The sequence below is a fragment of the Gadus macrocephalus genome, chromosome 21, assembly GCF_031168955.1.
Source record: "Gadus macrocephalus chromosome 21, ASM3116895v1".
NCBI classification, from domain to species: domain Eukaryota; kingdom Metazoa; phylum Chordata; class Actinopteri; order Gadiformes; family Gadidae; genus Gadus; species Gadus macrocephalus.
Window position 1 is genome coordinate 7,771,690 of NC_082402.1, and position 23,106 is coordinate 7,794,795.

The 23,106-nt window shown below is 42.8% G+C and overlaps 1 protein-coding gene across 1 annotated transcript in view; it reads right to left on the reverse strand.

Annotated features, from left to right (window-relative positions):
• Positions 1–16,883: 16,883 nt before the first annotated feature.
• LOC132450326 (centrosomal protein of 128 kDa) overlaps positions 16,884–23,106 on the reverse strand; it is a 35,855-nt gene continuing 29,632 nt past the window's right edge. The window contains 4 exon segments of the mRNA XM_060042407.1: positions 16,884–17,794; positions 19,265–19,370; positions 21,451–21,564; positions 22,672–22,749. Coding sequence (XP_059898390.1) covers positions 17,676–17,794; positions 19,265–19,370; positions 21,451–21,564; positions 22,672–22,749 — 417 coding nt within the window. The 3' untranslated portion in view covers positions 16,884–17,675.

Below are 23,106 nucleotides of genomic sequence, written 5' to 3' on the forward strand. Positions count from 1 at the left end.
AAGGGGTAACACTGTTGTTTTTTATTGGTCGTCATGAAAAAAAACATAAGGGGTAACACTGTTGTTTTTTATTGGTCGTCATGAAAAAAATCATAAGGGGTAACACTGTCGGTTTTTATTGGTCGTCATGAAAAAAAAGGTAAGGGGTAACACTGTTGTTTTTTATTGGTCGTCATGAAAAAAAACATAAGGGGTAACACTGCTGTTTTTTATTGGTCGTCATGAAAATAAAGGTAAGGGGTAACACAGTCGTTTTTTATTGGTCGTCATGAAAAAAAACATAAGGGGTAACACTGTTGTTTTTTATTGGTCGTCATGAAAAAAAACATAAGGGGTAACACTATTGTTTTTTATTGGTCGTCATGAAAAAAAACATAAGGGGTAACACTGTTGTTTTTTATTGGTCGTCATGAAAAAAACGTGAGGGGTAACACTTGTTTTTTATTGGTCGTCATGAAAAAAAACATAAGGGGTAACACTGTTGTTTTTTATTGGTCGTCATGAAAAAAACGTAAGGGGTAACACTGTTGTTTTTTCATTGGTCGTCATGAAAAAAAGACATAAGGGGTAACTGCTGTTTTTTATTGGTCGTCATGAAAAAAATCATAAGGGGTAACACTGTTGTTTTTTATTGGTCATCATGAAAAAAAACATAAAGGGTAACACTGTCGTTTTTTATTGGTCGTCATGAAAAAAAAGGTAAGGGGTAACACTGTTGTTTTTTATTGTTCGTCATGAAAAAAATCATAAGGGGTAACACTGTTGTTTTTTATTGGTCATCTTAAAAAAAAACATAAGGGGTAACACTGTCGTTTTTTATTGGTCGTCATGAAAAAAAACATAAGGGGTAACACTGCTGTTTTTTATTGGTCGTCATGAAAAAAAACATAAGGGGTAACACTGTTGTTCTTTATTGGTTGTCATGAAAGAAATCATGAGGGGTAACACTGTTGTTTTTTATTGGTCACCATGAAAAAAAACATAAGGGGTAACACTGTCGGTTTTTATTGGTCGTCATGAAAAAAAACATAAGGGGTAACACTGTCGGTTTTTATTGGTCGTCATGAAAAAAAAGGTAAGGGGTAACACTGCTGTTTTTTATTGGTCGTCATGAAAAAAAAGGAAAGGGGTAACACTGCTGTTTTTTATTGGTCGTCATGAAAAAAAAGGAAAGGGGTAACACTGTCGTTTTTTATTGGTCGTCATGAAAAAAAACATAAGGGGTAACACTGTTGTTTTTTATTGGTCGTCATGAAAAAAACGTAAGGGGTAACACTGTTGTTTTTTATTGGTCGTCATGAAAAAAAACATAAGGGGTAACACTGTTGTTTTTTATTGGTCGTCATGAAAAAAAATATAAGGGGTAACACTGTTCTCTTTGTCAAATAAAATATAAGGGGTTACACTGTCGTTTTTTTTCATTTGTCATGAAAAAAACATAAGGGGTAACTGCTGTTTTTTATTGGTGGTCATGAAAAAAAAGGTAAGGGGTAACACTGTTGTTTTTTCATTGGTCGTCATGAAAAAAAGACATAAGGGAAATAATAGAAATACACACATACATTTTAATGTCATGTATATCGTCTTTATTGATGATTGATTATTGTGTAATGTCATCGCCTCAGTGGTGCAGTGGAGTGCACTCTGCCTAACCCCCTGGAGACCGGGGTTCAAGTCAGGTAATTGACCTCTTTTGGAAGACTCTTATCTCTATTTCAAGCGAATTATAAAGTCAAGTATAACCTTTGTGATGACTTTAACCAGTGTCTTGATGGTGCATTGTTAAGTTCGGAGGTTAACACTCTAAACAGCTCATGTTCGGATCCCTGCAAAAACGTCGGCAGGGGTGCCACTGTTGTTTTTTATTGGTCAACATGGAAAAAACATGAGGGGTAACTATGTCGTTTTTTATCGGCCGTCATGAAATAAATATAAGGGGAAAACACTGTCGATATTTATCAAATAAAACATAGGGGGTTACACTGTTGTTTTTCTTTGGTCGTCATGAAAAAAAACACAGGGGGTAACACTGTCGTTTTTATCAAATGAAACATAGGGGGTAACACTGTTGTTTTTTATTGGTCGTCATGAAAAAAAACATAAGGGGTAACACTGTTGTTTTTTATTGGTCCTCATGAAAAAAAACATAAGGGGTAACACTGTTGTTTTTTATTGGTCCTCATGAAAAAAAACATAAGGGGTAACACTGTTGTTTTTTATTGGTCGTCATGAAAAAAATCATAAGGGGTAACACTGTTGTTTTTTATTAGTCCTCATGAAAAAAAACATAAGGGGTAACACTGTTGTTTTTTATTGGTCGTCATGAAAAAAAACATAAGGGGTAACACTGTTGTTTTTTATTGGTCGTCATGAAAAAAAACATAAGGGGTAACACTGTTGTTTTTTATTGGTCGTCATGAAAAAAATCATAAGGGGTAACACTGTCGGTTTTTATTGGTCGTCATGAAAAAAAAGGTAAGGGGTAACACTGTTGTTTTTTATTGGTCGTCATGAAAAAAAACATAAGGGGTAACACTGCTGTTTTTTATTGGTCGTCATGAAAAAAAAGGTAAGGGGTAACACAGTCGTTTTTTATTGGTCGTCATGAAAAAAAACATAAGGGGTAACACTGTTGTTTTTTATTGGTCGTCATGAAAAAAAACATAAGGGGTAACACTGTTGTTTTTTATTGGTCGTCATGAAAAAAAACATAAGGGGTAACACTGTTGTTTTTTATTGGTCGTCATGAAAAAAACGTGAGGGGTAACACTTGTTTTTTATTGGTCGTCATGAAAAAAAACATAAGGGGTAACACTGTTGTTTTTTATTGGTCGTCATGAAAAAAACGTAAGGGGTAACACTGTTGTTTTTTCATTGGTCGTCATGAAAAAAAGACATAAGGGGTAACTGCTGTTTTTTATTGGTCGTCATGAAAAAAAAGGTAAGGGGTAACACTGTTGTTTTTTCATTGGTCGTCATGAAAAAAAGACATAAGGGAAATAATAGAAATACACACATACATTTTAATGTCATGTATATCGTCTTTATTGATGATTGATTATTGTGTAATGTCATCGCCTCAGTGGTGCAGTGGAGTGCACTCTGCCTAAGCCCCTGGAGACCGGGGTTCAAGTCTGGTAGATGACCTCGGTTGGAAGACTCGTATCTCTAATTCATGCAAATTATAAAGTCAAGTATAACCTTTGTGATGACTTTAACCGGTGTCTTGATGGTGCATTGTTAAGTTCGGAGGTTAACACTCTAAACAGCTCATGTTCGGATCCCTGCAAAAACGTCGGCAGGGATCTGTTGTTTTTTATTGGTCAACATGGAAAAAACATGAGGGGTAACTATGTCGTTTTTTATGGGCCGTCATGAAATAAATATAAGGGGAAAACACTGTCGATATTTATCAAATAAAACATAGGGGGTTACACTGTTGTTTTTCTTTGGTCGTCATGAAAAAAAACACAGGGGGTAACACTGTCGTTTTTATCAAATGAAACATAGGGGGTAACACTGTTTTTTATTAGTCCTCATGAAAAAAAACATAAGGGGTAACACTGTTGTTTTTTATTGGTCGTCATGAAAAAAAACATAAGGGGTAACACTGTTGTTTTTTATTGGTCGTCATGAAAAAAAACACAAGGGGCAACACTGTTGTCTTTGTCAAATAAAACATAAGGGGTAACACTGTCGTTTTTCTTTGGTCGTCATGAAAAAAACCATGAGGGGTAACACTGTTGTTTTTTATTGGTCGTCATGAAAAAAACGTAAGGGGTAACACTGTTGTTTTTTCATTGGTCGTCATGAAAAAAAGACATAAGGGGTAACTGCTGTTTTTTATTGGTCGTCATGAAAAAAAAGGTAAGGGGTAACACTGTTGTTTTTTCATTGGTCGTCATGAAAAAAAGACATAAGGGAAATAATAGAAATACACACATACATTTTAATGTCATGTATATCGTCTTTATTGATGATTGATTATTGTGTAATGTCATCGCCTCAGTGGTGCAGTGGAGTGCACTCTGCCTAAGCCCCTGGAGACCGGGGTTCAAGTCTGGTAGATGACCTCGGTTGGAAGACTCGTATCTCTAATTCATGCAAATTATAAAGTCAAGTATAACCTTTGTGATGACTTTAACCGGTGTCTTGATGGTGCATTGTTAAGTTCGGAGGTTAACACTCTAAACAGCTCATGTTCGGATCCCTGCAAAAACGTCGGCAGGGATCTGTTGTTTTTTATTGGTCAACATGGAAAAAACATGAGGGGTAACTATGTCGTTTTTTATGGGCCGTCATGAAATAAATATAAGGGGAAAACACTGTCGATATTTATCAAATAAAACATAGGGGGTTACACTGTTGTTTTTCTTTGGTCGTCATGAAAAAAAACACAGGGGGTAACACTGTCGTTTTTATCAAATGAAACATAGGGGGTAACACTGTTTTTTATTAGTCCTCATGAAAAAAAACATAAGGGGTAACACTGTTGTTTTTTATTGGTCGTCATGAAAAAAAACATAAGGGGTAACACTGTTGTTTTTTATTGGTCGTCATGAAAAAAAACACAAGGGGCAACACTGTTGTCTTTGTCAAATAAAACATAAGGGGTAACACTGTCGTTTTTCTTTGGTCGTCATGAAAAAAACCATGAGGGGTAACACTGTTGTTTTTTATTGGTCGTCATGAAAAAAACGTAAGGGGTAACACTGTTGTTTTTTCATTGGTCGTCATGAAAAAAAGACATAAGGGGTAACTGCTGTTTTTTATTGGTCGTCATGAAAAAAAAGGTAAGGGGTAACACTGTTGTTTTTTCATTGGTCGTCATGAAAAAAAGACATAAGGGAAATAATAGAAATACACACATACATTTTAATGTCATGTATATCGTCTTTATTGATGATTGATTATTGTGTAATGTCATCGCCTCAGTGGTGCAGTGGAGTGCACTCTGCCTAAGCCCCTGGAGACCGGGGTTCAAGTCTGGTAGATGACCTCGGTTGGAAGACTCGTATCTCTAATTCATGCAAATTATAAAGTCAAGTATAACCTTTGTGATGACTTTAACCGGTGTCTTGATGGTGCATTGTTAAGTTCGGAGGTTAACACTCTAAACAGCTCATGTTCGGATCCCTGCAAAAACGTCGGCAGGGATCTGTCGTTTTTTATTGGTCAACATGGAAAAAACATGAGGGGTAACTATGTCGTTTTTTATGGGCCGTCATGAAATAAATATAAGGGGAAAACACTGTCGATATTTATCAAATAAAACATAGGGGGTTACACTGTTGTTTTTCTTTGGTCGTCATGAAAAAAAACACAGGGGGTAACACTGTCGTTTTTATCAAATGAAACATAGCACATAACACTGTTTTTTAACATAACACTGTTTTTTATTAGTCCTCATGAAAAAAAACATAAGGGGTAACACTGTTGTTTTTTATTGGTCGTCATGAATAAAAACAAAAGGGGCAACACTGTTGTTTTTTATTGGTCGTCATGAAAAAAAACACAAGGGGTAACACTGTTGTCTTTGTCAAATAAAATATAAGGGGTAACACTGTTGTTTTTCATCAGTCATCATGGGAAAAAAACATAAGGGGTAACACTCGTTTTTATCAAATGAAACGTAAAAAAAACTGTCGTTTTTTATCTGTCATGAAAAACCCATAAGGGGTAACACTGTTGTTTTTCATCAGTCATTATGGGAAAAAAACATAAGGGGTAACAGTCGTTTTTATCAAATGAAACGTAAAAAAAACGGTCGTTTTTTATCTGTCATGAAAAACCCATAAGGGGTAACACTGTCGAAAGGTATCGAATAAAACATAGGGGGTAACACCTGGGACGCGGGAAGTCAGTCCAAGGGGGGGGGGGTGCTGAGAGAGAGTCTATATAATGACGTCATAATAAATGCTGCGCAACATCCATTTTACAGAGACGAGATGACGGGTGACGTCACATTCAGGGCTCCGCTCTGATAAACACTCTACTGGTGTGTAATAAGAGTTCTGCCAACTAGCCACTGTTATTCACAAACGTTAGCAAGTAAACAATGTGCAAATTAGAGTCAACTCGGTTGATACTGTGCTGAAATTCACACACTAACAACATGCCGACAAGCTGTTGCGGTCCGGGATTATACACAGCGTTATAACAAGGATTCAGGAGGTTATTTCTAAAGGTTTAAAAGGAAAGTGACAATAAAAGAAAGCCTTCATTTTCATCCAGAGTTACGAGTTGTCTGATATGAGGAAAGTGATGGTTTCTCCGTCTAGTGAACCTTCCGTCTTTGCTCTTTTTTTGCCAATCAGTTTACGTGCGGGATTCCAGAATCATAACGATAACCATCAACGTGTCTATTAATATGGCAGCAACATTTTACACCAGTTTTAGAATGTTCACTACAACAGATATTGAACACCAACATGCTCAAGTGAAATCAGCATAGTACGATATTCAGCTATCGACAGTTCTGCGTTGTGCGTCATAGCCTACGTCAGCCTACTCAGACAATGTTCAAAATAAAATGAAATAATATGATAAATATCATAAAAAGGGTGGATGTCAATCATTTAATGAAAAATCATGTTGTATGATAAAATTATAAAAAAAAAAAAAAAAGTATTGATTTGTTCAGAAAACCTTCTCACTTGCAGTTACAGCCAGAGGCCGCCAGGGGGGGGGGGTGCTGCAGCACCCTAAGCACCCCCACTTCCCGCGTCCCTGGCTGAGTCCCATTGAACAGCCAAAGATCCCGCACGGATGAGCCCCTTCCCATCTGCAGGACTTCATTATTCCGTTTCGTCCTCCTCGACCCCTCCGTCCATCAACAGCGTGTCTTCTTTCAATCCCCGTTTATCCATATCCAAAGCCGAAACTCATTGCAAACATTTTGTTCATCCATTTGTCAGAGGAAATACAACACCAGCAACTCTCACGACCAGTGGCGGTGGGTCAAATAAAAAATAAAGAAATAGAAATAAAGAAATAGCAATGGCTGTTGGAATGGCCATGAAGTAGGTCTGTATATGCAGTGTAAGCTTGTCCAGGCCCTGCAAGTCAGGATGTAGGCTATGATTCTGAATGAAAAGTAGGTAAATAGGTAGTGGCCATCCCCAAAATGCACCAGAATACAGGAAATCAAATCTATTCAATTCGAAAAAAATTATGGGGGGGGGACGGACGGACGGACCTCAGACTCCCTGTCTATTACTGTGCCCCACCAACATGTTTGATCGCCAGCCGCCACTGATCTGCAATCACAGACTATTCACCCAAATACAATTCCTCAACCTTTCAACCTTTTCATTTGACTTATGCTGACTTCCCCTTTATAAATCAAAGTGGTATCATCGCCATTCAAATGAGGTCACGAGCTCATCGGCTCTGCGCTACTTCACCTGGCTGTACGCCATTATGTAAATTCATCCTCGGTTCATCAAGGCTGATAGAAAGAAGCGGGAGGAAGAATGATCGAGATGTAGATGAGAGAGCGAGAGATTCATTATGCTTCAGAATATGCAGGGAAGGGTATTTTTCTCAACCTAAGTATATATACTGCATATATATATATATATATATATATATATATATATATATATATATATAAACTATAGGCCAAAGCATATTTCGTTTTGTTACAGTACATTCATAGCATCGTTGGCCCCGGTGTGTTTAAGGGACTAGTAAGTGTGCTGAAACGGGAGAGCTCCTTTAGCATGGCTGTCTTTGCCCTTGTGGAAACACACCGCCGTATTCTATTTATTCATTTAATTTCTCAGCGAACCAATGAGGCCAGGTTCTCATTCAGCGAGAGGCTGTGTAGTGACGATATATCCTGCAAATAAGCCCTTCAGCGCTGGTCATTAAATCGCAATAGGCTGTTGATATCAGAGCGCCCCGTCCTGATGCTGGTGTGTTCAGTTGACGAGGAAACACTACGCACATTCGTAGAAAGATACTAAAAATAAAAATGCAAAGAATAAAAAATTTAGAAGAATTTGGTACAGAAAAATTGAGGAGAGAATAAGAAATCTAGAAATGGAGGTATATTTAAATGGAGCTTCTATATTGGGGAAAAGGAGGTAGAGAAAAATTATTGAGATTGCTCGAAATAAATTGAAGTTTTCGACCAATGAGATCGCTCGAAATACATTGCAATTTCCGACTAATGAGATTGCTAGAAATTAATATTTTTTTTCGACGATGAAAAAAATAAAATTGAATCGTCAAAACTACTCTGCAGTGCAGATGGCTGGACCACAGATCTGTAGTAGCCACTGAATTTTTTTTCAGGACAGTGCAGGGCCAGTGTTGGGTGAGGGTCTACCATCTGCAAAGTCCTGGGTTCGATTCCTTATTCCCTATAACCTAACCTGTTGGGCAGTGTCTAGGCTTCAATCCAGTGATCTGGTAGAGTTAAAGCAATATCCTACTACTCATCTCTAAGGAAAGCGTCATCTGAAAAAGAAAAAACACAGTCATGGAGTCATTTTTATTTTGATCAAAGAATATGATCGAAAAAGTGATCGAAAAAGTTATCTGAACAAAAAGTTATCAATAAAAGTAATCCAAAAAATAAATGCCTTAAAAATTATCCAGAAAAGTTATCCTAAAGAAGTAAGAGAGTTTACCGACGAGTCGATGAATCTCAGCTCCTCTCTGCAGTTGACATCATCATCATCATCACCCTTTCTCCTCTTTAGTGTTCAATACATGTTTGTAAGTGCTTCATGTGTTGAAAAAAATACTAATACTAGGTGCACTCACATTTGAAGTGCACTATAGCAAAACTAAAAGCCTCTTGAAAAAGGCCAATCATTTGCCACAAACATAGATTAGAAAAATATACAAAACAAAATGATAGAAAATATACTAAACAAGTGACAGGCTGTTCTATATTGTGTCTCCATAGAAAATCCTAAACAATTATCCCACAAAGTTATCAAAAAAGGTGAGAAAAAGAAAGTAAAATAGATACATGCAGGCAAGGTTAGGTTACATTCCGAAATCAGAGGGTAGACAACGTATTATTATTATACACCCATTCATTCATCTTGTTCAGAGGTGTTATATCTTATAATACCAGGGAGCCTGTGGAGGAATAACTATCCTCCATTTTAAGTTCAGTAACCAATTTGCTCATGCAGTTGTAGCCTGGTTCTGTTTACAGATTTGCTTTCATGTTTGCTGACTAACTTTTCATTCAGTTAAATTAGCAGCAGTTGATTGCATCCATACAGATGAATATAGGTTGGATAATTCATATCATAATTGGCATGGAAAACTATTTACATTCTTCCATGTCATCTCCGAAATTAACTTTGTGTGAGGCACTGGTTGTTCCTGTAGTAAACAAGAGTAAACAAGCAATAAAGACAAATTGTTCCCTTCCATGCATTATTTACTGGGAAACCAAACACCTGTCAGATGAGTTTTCTTCAAGTATTTTTGTTTTTTTCTTTTTTTGTGCAAGGAAGTCTTCAGCTTCTGTTTGTCACGTGGTGGGTGAGTTGCAGCTTCAGGAAGCACAGGTCTGTGCGAGTTAGACCCAGCTGACTACACACCTTGCACTTTCCCATTTGTACCTCAGGGTAATGAGTGAGTCCAGATGGCTCGGTTCAGTCAAAGTAATGTGTCGGGTCGGTCGGGGTGGGGGGATTTATGTTGTCCAGAAGCATCGAGCTCCACCCCGCGAGCATCCTTTCAGCTAAACGGTTCTATTTCGTATTTCTTGGTTGGATTGATTCAAATGAGGAGCAATGCGTCAGGACTTTTATATCTGCTGTTTTTTTTTTTCTCCAACACTGTTCTAAGCGTGTAGCCTAATGCGGTGTTCCCTGCAGACTCCGGGAGCAATGCTGTGAAGATAATGGTGATCAGAGTTGACGGGTAAAATATGAGCTAGCTGACCTTAACTCAGGCGTTATGAAGGACGAATGTGTGTGCGCATGCACACATACACACACACAGTTCTCCTATCTGTGTGTGTACTTGGGTTTGCTTGTTAGTGTGTGTCGAACTATCCAGTGTGTCTGTATGTGTGCGCTCTCACTTCGAGGTCGAGCACATGCACTGTAAATGCTGCACACACCCTTCCGCTTCAATTCTCTTCATCTCCATCATCATCATCATCATCATCTTCATTGTTCTGCTCCTTCACTTCAGTGGCCAAAGCTTTTAGTTAGCGGTAGCACCTCGCCACTAATTAACTGCGGAGATACGAGCGAGCTCACCGGCCTCTAAATCTTCCGTTCCACTGACAAAAGATTTTGCGCGCCGTCACCGTGGCGTGACGAGCAGCCTCAGAACCCCGGTGGGAATTGATCACGCTGTTTATTCCTGTCTTCATGCTAGTGGACATAGTGCCATCTAGGGATAGGCTCTAGAGAGGCATCCACAGGGGGAGGGGGGTGGCTTCAGACTACAGGTTAGACCTGGGGGTCACAATCTGTCTCAGGCCAGTGACCCATTTTTTTAGGTCTGAAGATTGTGGGTCGCCTCGTGGCTATCGGGCAGGGACGAACCGTATAGGTTTAGTCCTGATCGCAGCGACTCGGGGTTGAATCACAACCATGGTCCTTTGCTACATGTCCTCCCATACCTTCTTGTCTATCGCACTCTATAATCAAGCATAGAAAATGCAAAAATAAAAAATCTTTAGGTCTGAAGATTGTTGCAACCCCAACATTTTTTTGTGAATCTGCTTCGATCATGTTACAATCATCCAGGTATCTGGCAAAAAGACCAATGTACTTGGATTGTGCCACACCAAGTGATTGATAGCCTAGTATTTCTCACGAGACTGTCTGTTTGGAATGCAGGGGACCTTTTAAGAGACTGTTTCAATCCCGTACAACTTTTGCATCAAAACATCAAATATCGATAGTTTATGAGTCAGCAATCTCTCACGGCCCCATCTGTATCTCTGACGACCCCATGGGTGGGAAACACCTGGCTTAGTCCCTAACCCCCATGGCTCATCTTTTACACTGCGGTTCATTAGTATGCACATACACACACACACACACACACCTTGGGAGGTGTGTGTGTGTGGGGGGGGGGGAGGTGTTAGGGGAGGTGTTAGGGAAAAGATTGAAGATGATATTGTTTTGTCTATACAGGTCAGCTAGCGTGTGTGTGTGTGTGTGTGTGTGTGTGTGTGTGTGTGTGTGTGTGTGTGTGTGTGTGTGTGTGTGTGTGTGTGTGTGTGTGTGTGTGTGCTGTTAGCCTGTTAGACTGCATTGAGAGTACCACACACAGAGAAAGAGAGTGAGCCAGGGTGAGACGGGTAAAGGGAGAGAAGAGGAGAGGGATGGGGGTGAGTTTGGGAGATTGAGAACGAAAGAGTAAAAAAGAAGAGCAAGAGATTAGGGGGGGATAGGCTGTGCAAGAGGGAAAGATTGAAAGTCAGAGAGAGCGACAGAGAGAGAGAGAGAGAGAGAGAGAGAGAGAGAGAGAGAGAGAGAGAGAGAGAGAGAGAGAGAGAGAGCGTTGGGGAGAGAGAGATAGAGGACAGTTCATACAAGAACGAGAGAGAGATGGGAAAAGGGGGAAATAAATGGAAAAGACACAAGGAGAGGGAGAGACATCTCCCCCCATCTAGTGAGAGAGATGGGGGAAAGTGAGAGAGAGAGAGAGAGAGAGAGAGAGAGAGAGAGAGAGAGAGAGGCTGGAGCTGCAAGCCAAAATAGTGGTTTACTGGAGCTCTGCAGTCAGGAGGACTGACAAGCTTCTGAGGATAGAGGCTCAGTGTGTGTATTTGTGTCTGTGTGTGTGTCTGTGTGTGCATTTGTGTAGCAGGGGGGTATTTGTCCATGTGTATTTGTGTGTGTGTGAATTTGTTGTGTTATTTGTGTTTCTGTGTGTGTGGGTGTATTTGTCAGTGTGTATTTGTCATGCATGTCATGTTCAAATGTGTGTGTATACCTTTTCTTGTGTGCATGTTAGTGTGCATAGGAGTGTGTGTGTGTGTGTGTGTGTGTGTGTGTGTGTGTGTGTGTGTGTGTGTGTGTGTGTGTGTGTGTGTGTGTGTGTGTGTCTGCCTGCGTGTGTGCGTGCGTGCGTGCGTGCAGCGTCTGGTACCAGGGGAGCGAGGCCTGCTCTCAGAGCCTGACTGTGTGATTGGATCCAATGAGAATCCCAATGAAGCGATGAGCCTCTCAGTGGCAGCTCCGGGCACCTGGAGGCCCTGGTGAGGCCCCCAGACTTCCCCTGGCCCTCTCTGCTCACAGCAGATGGTTTGGGCCGTGCAGAATGGGGGGGGGGGGGGGGGGAGAGAGAGAGAGAGAGGTAGAGAGAGAGAGACAGACAGACAGACAGACAGACAGACAGACAGACAGACAGACAGACAGACAGACAGACAGACAGACAGACAGACACAGAAATTGGCCGCACTGAATATCACAAATACACATTTTAAGGAAATGTGTATTTGTGATATTACACTTTGTGTACACACACACACACACACACTCGCCCTCGCTCCCTACATTTCCAGATTTTGTCACGATCAACATGGTAGCCAAGGATCCAATACGTATAGTAAACTAAAGAACCAACCCAAAGCGGCCTCTGAGAAGCAGGAAGTGTATCCAGGAAGTGTTAGAGATTTTTCCACTACTGTATACAATGTGGAAGATAAACTCTTGGTTGAATTGAATGACATCGGCTGTGCTGTCTCATTTCCTGCTAATCGATCACACAAACTGCTACTGCCCCTGACCTGCCAAAATTAAGCGACTGAGCAATGGGAAGGAACACAGCCCTGGTCACAAAAAACACAAGGCTCATTTATACCTTTAAGGTGTTGGAAAAGTCGTTTTAGAGCCAGATCTGGCTTCAAACAGTGGAGGAAAATTGAGCCGATGCGTGGTACTCAATGATCAGTTCACATATCGAACCACGACAGCAGGCGACCGGATCCGAAAGCCAAGCGCGGCTGTCAGATTGAACGGGTTCGTACCGCAAGCCGAATAGATTTGCTCTGGCGGGACTCGGGTCTCTGCGATGACTGCAGATCGGCTTACGCCAGCACAACACCAACAAGCCAGCTGCAGAGGTGGCTAGCATTCCGTCAACCCAAACAAATGACAAATGAGAGGCAAATCCAACAAACCAGAGTTTGCTGTGATTACTAATGGAGCACTGATTATTTGAGGCGTGATAAAAGCTGAGGACAGAAATGTTTACGCCTCGTTTCCACATACGTATGTTTTTCGTATCCGTGCTTCCGTAAATTTACGGAAGGAGTCGCTAGTGTTTTACGTACGGGCATTACTTTATTTACGGACAAAAGATGAAGGAGTTCAAGTGCCTCGGGGTCTTGTTCGCGAGTGAGGGTACTATGGAGCGTGAGATTGGCCGGAGAATCGGAGCAGCGGGGGCGGTATTGCGTTCGCTTTACCGCACCGTTGTAACGAAAAGAGAGCTGAGTCGCATGCAAAGCTCTCGATCTACCGGTTGGGTGATGACCGAAAGGACGAGATCGCGGGTACAAGCGGCCGAGATGAGTTTTCTCAGAAGGGTGGCTGGCGTCTCCCTGGAGACCTCGGGGAAGAACCAGGACTAGGTGGAGAGATTATATCTCAACACTGGCCTAGGAACGCCTCGGGATCCCCCCGTCAGAGTTGGTCAATGTGGCCCGGGAAAGGGAAGTCTGGAGCCCCCTGCTTGAGCTGCTCCCCCCGCGACCCGACCCCGGATAAGCGGATAGGAGACCGGTACTTTGGAACATGAGGATCGACATATGCAGAGATAAAAACAAACCAACCAGGCTTGGAAAGAGATCGCCGAGGAGTTTGGCCTGCCAGGTACTTAGCCTACAAGTTTTGTGAAAAACATAAAAACTTTCATACGGTATCTCCGTAAAACGACGGCGAAAGTTCAATTTTTTTAACGTATATTACGGACATACCGGACAGAAATTTTACGGAGGGGAGGAGTCTCGGAGGAAAAACGGACATTACGGAGAATCACATAGGAATGAATGGACTTTCGGTCGGAGACGGTTGAATCGCATACGAGAATGTACGTATGTGGAAACGAGGCGTTAGAGTTGTGTTTTGGGCACAGTTTATGGGCCCACTTATTCAGGTGTCCCAGAATGGAACAGTCAAGTGTTGTGACCTGTTAGCACACAGACGGCTAATTGATTCACGGATGCTGCTTCGATTATAAGCAAACAAAGCAGTGAAGGGTAGTTAGCATATTCAGAAGGCTTATGGCCATGGCTCATCTCCGAATTATAGATAGACGGTCAAGGTCTTGGTCAAGGTTTGAGCCTTAATTTGGAAGTTTTTGCATCCTGAAGTATAGAGCGGATAATAGCTTTATAATGGATAATGGCTGTGGAGTTTGTTTTCCCCCTGTGTGTAGGTGTGTGGTGGTGAAAAGAGTGCAGTAGGTTTCAAACTTCCCTAACACATGTTTAAAGGTGATGTATCATAGGTATCTAGTGTCAGCAGCAATAATGAACGTAATGTTTGGGACATCCGAGTTGATTTTTAAAGAATACGTTTCAATATCGTTCCGTTTACTTCTGGAATATGCAGTTTGGCCTATCAAACATGCAGTTTGTTTCCATACAAAAAATAAATCTCAACGTAGTGATAAACAAGCGAATAAGTACGTTGACTTGTGTCAATAACGCAGAGGCAAACACATCCACAAGGATGCAATGCCATGGCTACGCGTTCATCTTCCACAGTCGTGGAACAAGTGTTTTTTTTAGTTCAATAAATCCCTTTTGACACACCATACCAAGGCAGTTAGTTGCTGAAGTCTGTTGAATTCTCACAATCGTCGATTACCTTCAAATCGTAGAAAAAGTCGTTTTCTCAATCTGTTCTTGAAGCTTAAAGACGTGGGAATTGGGAGTTAGTGTGAGACGACCTGAGACACATCAGACATGAAATGAAATCCATTCAACAGCTTTTAATACAATTCATGTTAAACAAGGGCTTTTATCTCATGATGGCATCCGGGACTCCTAACTCTCCATGGATGAGGAATATGAAAAAATCTGAGTAAAAATGGAAAGTGGTTCGAATTGGAAATTAGTGGAAAGGATTTCGAGTAATTAAATCGCTGCAGATAAACCACTGCACCCCTGTGAGTTCACTTTGAGAAGATCAAATAAGACGGTCCACAAGCACCGTCTAAAAGAGGATTACGAAATACTATTTCTGTCAGAAATCACTCCATGTCGTAGTTTCAACCACTTATTGCATGGAATGGTAATGCACTTTACCATTGCATTACCATACCGTGTGGCGGTATGGTTCCACTATTTGAGAGTGCTCCCTGCTGTTAAATTGAAAGCAGGACATGCAGATATCGGGCAGCATGGGGCTCACGAGGTAGAGTGGGTTGACTGGTAACCAGAAGGTTGCTAGCGTCGAGGTGTCCCTGAGAAAGACACCTAACCCTAACTGCTCCCGACGAGCTGGATCTCCCCTTGCATGGTTGACAACGCCGTCCGTGTGTGAATGTGTGCATGAATGGGTGAATGTGAGGCAATATTGTAAGGCGCTTTGAGTGGCCACTGGCTAGAAAAGCGCTGTATAAATGCAGTCCATTTACCAGATGTCAGATACAGTACACCGACATTTGACAACAGGGAGCCCTATAGAATCCTGCATGGGGTATATCAGATATCTCAACGCATTGGGAAGGTTACATACCATACAGACTGAGCAGAAGAAAATCAGGCGAAGGCTGGGGTGATGGTGGTGAAATCAAGCTCAGCACACTTTACTTTACCGAGAGCGGGTTTGGGAGATGGAATTGACCACTTGTAAGTGCAGGTGCGTTTGATTGGTCCATGTTAGCTGTCAGCGGCCCATGGCTAGAGTCCCGCCAGAACTAGCTAAGCCAACTTTTATTAAATTACTGAAATACTAACTGACAACCGCCCGTCAAAGTCCCAGCGAAGCCTAATTCATCTATCATAGCGGCTGTGGTAACATAACCTAAATGGCCAAACCACCAACCATTCTTGTGGTGGTTCTTTCGAACAAAGAGGCTGACCCCCTTCCTGTCAGCACTTTGACAACTGCGAATACAATTTCCACTGACACACAAGAAACCATCTATAGGAGAAAGGAGAAATGCTATTGCAAACAGAAATGACTGGTCCCTTTCAAAGTCATACACAAAAGGAACATGACCCTGTGGCAATCATTCTTTCTATTTTTACCTTTCTATATGTTCCCTGGGCCTTAATCAACTGACACACCTGTCATTAAGTGTATTATTCCCCCGTTCCACCAATCACAACACACCTCGGTTCAAACTTACACCACCAAATGTCCAGCTCCCAGAAAGGGAGCCAGACGCACTCACTGGCAGGCAGGAGTGAAGGGTCTTTTGATGCTATCAAGCCTTTTGTGAGAGAAAAAAACATATGATTCAGCTGTACGTCAATTAAGAAAAAGAAAGGGGAAAAGATGCAGAGTAGAGTATAGATACAGTGCCTGCAGCCATTCGAAGCAGGCTGCGTCGCGTGACGTTAAGAAGAAACATCCGCACAGCAGGCGGCCCAATGTAAACCTTTGAAGTGGCGCAGCAAATTAGAGTGGTGCTCTCCCCAGAGAATAGGTGGCGCAAATTGACTAGCTAGATGTGCTCGGTCCACTGAAAGATATGGCTAATGTACATCCTAGCTAGAATGTTTGACCTTCTCCGCTGAAAGATATTGCTAATGTACTACCTAGTTTGAATTTTGTTAGCCTCCACTGAAGGTATTGCGTTGACACTAGCTAGCTAGTTGCGCTCTCCACACTAAGAGTTTGTAGAGGAGGTGTTCTATGTAGTGAATTCATGTTTGGGATGGTTGCTGGACGTCAAACACTGTGCACTGAAAAGGATGGAGCATCTTGTATGGTGTAGTAGTCAAACCTGCAGGAGGTTGTTTATTTGCAAATTATATTTCTATACAATTCTTAAAAAATATACATTGTGAATACATAAATGTTTTTTTTTTATAAACAAAATGCATGAGGGAAAAACAACTATAAAAACTATAGAATATCTTATAAAAGGAGTGAATGAAATAAATAAAAAACACAACTAACACCTCAGAACTGTTCTTCTACAATACAGTAGTGAGTGAATACAGTACAGTAAAACGGAATACAGAAAAAGTACACATATAATGTTTATCGAGTACATGAGACATTTATCTACAGACACACGTGTCTACGGTAACAATTTTCTGGAATCAAGTGTAACCACATTTGCATGATTATATCATAGAGCACATATCTATAAAAAATTGTAAATGGAGTGTAAAATGTAACCAAGCACACTCAAATTCATTTTAGGCTAATTGTCTGCCTTCATAGCCCTTGTGTCCATTAAAAATACAACATCAAGTCATACTCTTTATTCATTTATAAATAGCAAAGAAACAAGCCATTCTTCACATTATGAACACATCACACTCCTCTGCTAAAGTGTTTCTGAGAGCGGACCACACTACAGAACCTCTGACCCCTTGACATTTCTGTGGTTCTTTGTACTGACCGGAGCACCTTCAGTGTCGGCCTTGTTGAGGTAGCTGACGGATCCAAGGCCTAGTTTGGTGAAGTCAAGTTTGCAGTGAAGCACCATGCGTGTAGCAGTCAGGTTTGGTTCACCCACCCCTCACTCACTAGAGACGGGGGGTTCTAGTGATTGTGGTTCCTGTGGTTCCTGTGGTTCCTGTGGTTCCTGTGGTTCCTGTGGTTCCTGGCACCGTTGACGGGAGAGATGTCAGGTTCTGGGCTGGTGGGGCGTTTACCGGGGGCTTCTCGGGAGATTTGATGGAGAGGAAGAGAGTTTCAAACAGACACACAACGCCTTGGTTTATCATCTCATCCAAAAGACCGGGAAAATAATCCACATTTTGATTAGATTGTACTGTGTTGATCAGTTTGCATTATTATTTTATAGCGGAGATCACCACCTCCTCTATAAAATTGAGTACCAGTTTTTAGGAGGTAGTCAGAGTCAGTCATTATATCTCAGCTATGTTAATACATTATACCTTCGCTATAGCGCACATCGATATAACGCAACCTCTAATATAACACAACCTGCAATACAACGCGACCTCCAATATAACGCGGTGCTGGTCTTGAACCCAATTTTGCGGCAAGATATTATTTGATACGTTTTCCATCTCCGCAATTGAGTTGATTAAAACGAAAGAGTAAACCCAACAGAAATCTCAATCAGCGGAGCATGTATTTTTCTGTTAGGTTAATGAAATGAGGACACAATGGTCAAGTCAGCTGTACTTTTGAATTCATTTATTTTATGTCTGAGCTCATTTATTTTAGTTGTACCGTACTTCCTATAATAACATTGCTCTGCGTGAATGTGTTTGTCCCTGCATACACTGCAATCCAAACAAAATAAATATGCAATATAGGATTTTTTTGGTAATTTGATTCCCGCTATAACGCGATCTTGGGAATATCACGGTCATTTGGGAACCAAGATGACAGCGTTGGATAAGTGTTATTGTAAATCCCCTCCCATTGTTTACCGCGAGTCAACGCTGAAAACGATCTCTCACCCGGCTAGACCAGACCGTGAAAGACATAAACTACCGTCTCTAGTCTTGGAGTAGTTCTGTCTGCTTCAAACTGGGCTCACTCCACACATCAGCCTGGATCTTTCTTTGGCTCGGACCCATTGTGTCAAGATGTGGGACAAAGCCCACTCTGATTGGCCCCCATCGGAGGAGAACCCTGGCCCCGTCTCCTGACTCCCCCCCCCCCCCCCCCCAGGGCAAGCCGCCCTGGGGGGGCGCAGATCAGACGGGTGTTCCCTCCCCAGTGGGTCGCCTCGCCCTGCCAGACTGCCCGCGACATTTCACAGCACTTTGGCTCGGCGCCAGCAACCAATCAGAACGCACAGAGCAAAGAAGATGAAGGAAAGAACTTTGGGATGACAGAACGGCCTCCGAGGGAGACGGTAGCCCTGAAGCCAAGAGGGAGAGGGAAAGAAGGTAGTTGTGTTTTTTTCCGAGTTGTTGTTGACGTTTCCTCGGCACGAATGTTTCCGTGCGCTCCGAAATGTCAAGCTGCTCTTTCCTTCGCATCCCCCGTTTATAAAGTAAAGGAATGGCGTGTTTAAAAGGTAGGTGCCGCTGGGGCTCCCCACAGGGGGGGGGCGGGGGTAGAGGATTAGAAAGAGCGGTGTGCACACGGCATCGTGCACACACACCGCTAGTAAACAGGCCCACACACACACACACTGCTGTACTCACGCCGGTCGGACCTGGGTGAGCTGGCGAGGCGTGCGGATGGGCCGCGGACGGGGGATGAAAGGCTGGCGAGCTTGGCGCTTCGGGACGTGGCGTCCAACTTCTCCTCCTGTGAAGTAAGAAGAAGAAAGGGTCCTCAGATGTTGTCTGTTGTTGTCGCATGCAGCGTTTGTATTGTTGTAAAGCTAAAAAGTTGTATTGAAGGAGGAGGTAATCTGCTACGACGTGCTACTATATCTACTGTTGATTAGGTATTCACAGAGTATCCGTGGATACCTATTGTTGTTTTCTCTTTGCTTTACTATGAACAGAACATGGATTTTGAACTTGAACTGTATTATTTGAGTTATGTACTTGTTGCTCAGTATCCTGAGGATCCCATTTGTCTGCTTTTGCTTTTTATTGCTAATTTTTCTGTTCATATTATTAAAACAAATATATATATATACAAAAACATTAACCGGAATATTTTATGATATTTTCCTAACAGTCTACGGAACATGATATTAGGATGCTTGACACGGCCCCACCCCTTAAACACCGCCAGAGAAACTGAAGAGATAGAAGAGATCATAGAAAGAAACTCTGGAGCTAGCGTTGTGACCCAGGATCAGTCCATCCCTCAAACCAGCACCTCTGCGTGGGCGGCGGCTATTAGGACCAGGCGTGTCAACGCGGGAGTCGTTTGGCACGAACCAACAGAGAAATTAAAAGCGCTTTAAAAGGAGACGAGCGTGTCTCCGTTTAGGGGCCGTGTTGTCAAACTGCTGATGGCGACCTGCTGCCAACAAGGACGAGGTGTTGATGGTTCCCTTGGCCGAGAGAGAGAGAGAGAGAGAGAGACAGACAGAGACAGAGAGAGGGGGACAGAGACAGACAGAGAGAGAGAGAGTGACAGAGAGAGAGAAAGAGAGAGAGAGAGAGAGAGAGAGAGAGAGAGAGAGAGAGAGAGTGACAGAGAGAGGGGGACAGAGACAGACAGAGATAGAGACAGAGAGAGAGAGTGACAGAGAGAGACAGAGACAGAGACAGAGAGAGAGAGAGAGAGGGGGACAGAGACAGACAAAGAGAGAGAGAGAGAGAGAGAGAGAGAGAGAGAGACAGTCAGAGATAGAGAGAGAGAGAGACAGAAGCGACAGAGAGAGAAGAAGACAGAGACAGACCGAGACAGAGACACAGACAGACAGACAGAGAGAGACAGGGACAGAGAGAGACATACAGACACAGAAAGACGGAGACAGAGAAAGACAGAGAGAGACAGAGAGAGACAGAGAGAGAGAGAGAGAGAGAGAGAGAGAGAGAGAGAGAGAGAGAGAGAGAGAGAGAGAGAGAGAACAGAGAAACAGAGATAGAGAAAAATAGAGAAAGACAGAGACAGAGAGAGACAGAGACAGAGAGAGAAAAGATGAATTCATTGATCAATAGAAGCGGTGTAATAAGTGGATTGTCTCGCTGGTAACCATTCTCAGCGCTCCGGTTCTGACGTTCCCCGTGCGATCCATCCTACGGCTGGCCAGCGTACGGGTGAAATAAAACTGATGGAAATTTCTTTCTTTTCCTCTACATAAGTTGCAAATTGGGTGATGCAATGTAGGCTGTCAAGAGTAGACACACCGGCCCCAGCTCTGGCGTGGGCGAGGGAGAGGACTGAGGGAGATAGACAGACAGAGAGAGCGTGCGCAAGAGAGACAGAAGGAGAGAGAGAGAGCGAGAGAGAGAGAGAGAGAGAGACTATCTATATCGGCACTTCTATGTTCCCAGACAAAAGCCGATCTATTAAGAGACTAAAGGCACATAAAAAAAAGACAGGAATATGTAAAGTTGTTGCATTTGGGACACTGGCGCTTGTGCAACATTACAGTCCCATTTCTGCAGAGCGCAAAATCTGCGGATCAGCCTGTATGCATATTTGCACTCTCATGTGCTTGCATGTGTGTGTGTGTGTGTGTGTGTGTGTGTGTGTGTGTGTGTGTGTGTGTGTGTGTGTGTGTGTGTGTGTGTGTGTGTGTGTGTGTGTGTGTGTGTGTGTGTGTGTGTGTGTGTGTGGAAAGAGATAATGTGTGTGTGTGTTCCCATGTGTGCAATCACTGTTCGTGCATGTGGGTGTGAATGTGTGTACGCGTGTGCTTGTGTGTACACGTGTGCCAGCGTGCACTCGCGCATGCGTTTGTGCGCACGCCCCAACCCACCTGACACTCCTGTATCCGCCGCGTGGACTGGTCCAGCTGATGCTGCAGGTCCCGTACGATGTCTTTGTGATCGGCGTAGCGCTGCTGCACCGCTTCCCTCTGCCGCTGGGACTCCTGGTGGCACAAAAAAAAAAAAACCTCGCTGTGTCGCCAGAACCGCACAAAACACAGCCACCCCTAACACCCCTCCCCAGAACACCCCGAGCTGAGCCAGCAGCTGGGATCCACAGGCTCCCAGCACTCTGGGCCAGATGGGATAACTGGGCACATGTTGGCCACGCGACTCCCCCCTGTGGAAAGCTCTCTCCGACACATTATACCTCAACCTCCACCGACCCAGGTAATAGCGTGGGATGGATTAACTCCCAGCAGTCTGCAGGCTAGGTTACACTGCGGAATACATTAAACCCACTGTACTACTGAATACACCAACCACACTGTACTAAGCTGGGTTACTGAATACACCAACCACACTGTACTAAGCTGGGTTACAGAATACACTAACCAGGCTGTACCAACCTAGGTCAGACTACTGAATACACTAACCAGGCTGTACCAACCTAGGTCAGACTACTGAATACACTAACCAGGCTGTACTAACCAGGCTGTACTAAGCTGGGTTACAGAATACACTAACCAGGCTGTACTAACCTAGGTCAGACTACTGAATACATTAACCAGGCTGTACTAACCTAGGTCAGACTACTGAATACATTAACCAGGCTGTACTAACCTAGGTCAGACTACTGAATACATTAACCAGGCTGTACTAACCTAGGTCAGACTACTGAATACATTAACCAGGCTGTACTAACCTAGGTTATACTACTGAATACACTAACCAGGCTGTACTGACCTAGGTTATACTATACACTAACCAGGCTGTACCAACCAAGGTTACAGAATACACTTAACAGACTGTATTTATATGTACTATAGATTACACTAACCAGTCTGTACTAACCTAGGTTAACTACAGAATACACCAACCCGGATGTAACCTTGGTGATACTGCAAAAGGCCCCCACCCTCACCTCAGTCTGTCCTCACCTATTTCATTCAATGACATGCAATAACGCCAATTTCCGCATAGCACTTAATAAAAAAGAATCTTGAGACCCTAATGAGCGGCTGTAAAGCTTCTTTATGTCTTATTGATTAGTGTGGTGTGTGCGTGGTTACGGACGGGGGGGTTGCTGTGCAGCAAAACGGCAGGCTCACCTCCAGGTCTCTGAAGTCCTCCGCCAGACTCACTTTCTCCGGCATGGACTCCAGGTGATCCAGGGCGACCCGCGTACTCTGGTGAAGCATGCGCGCACACGCACACACACACACACACACACACACACACACACACACACACACACACACACACACACACACACACACACACACACACACACACACACACACACACACACACACACAAATTAGACCTACATCGCGTGCCGAAAGCCAGGCTGCCAGAAAAACGCCATATAATGACACGGCGCTTCAGAGTTCCCAGGCCTCGCTGCGTTACATCTCATCCAACATGTCCACTAATTGACTGCTGCCGTTTCAACCCCCTAACAGCCACGGCGGTATCTTGACACCGGGCTACTTCTTGTTCTGATCCACCGGTGAATTGAGAGGTGTCCTTATTTAAATCCATGC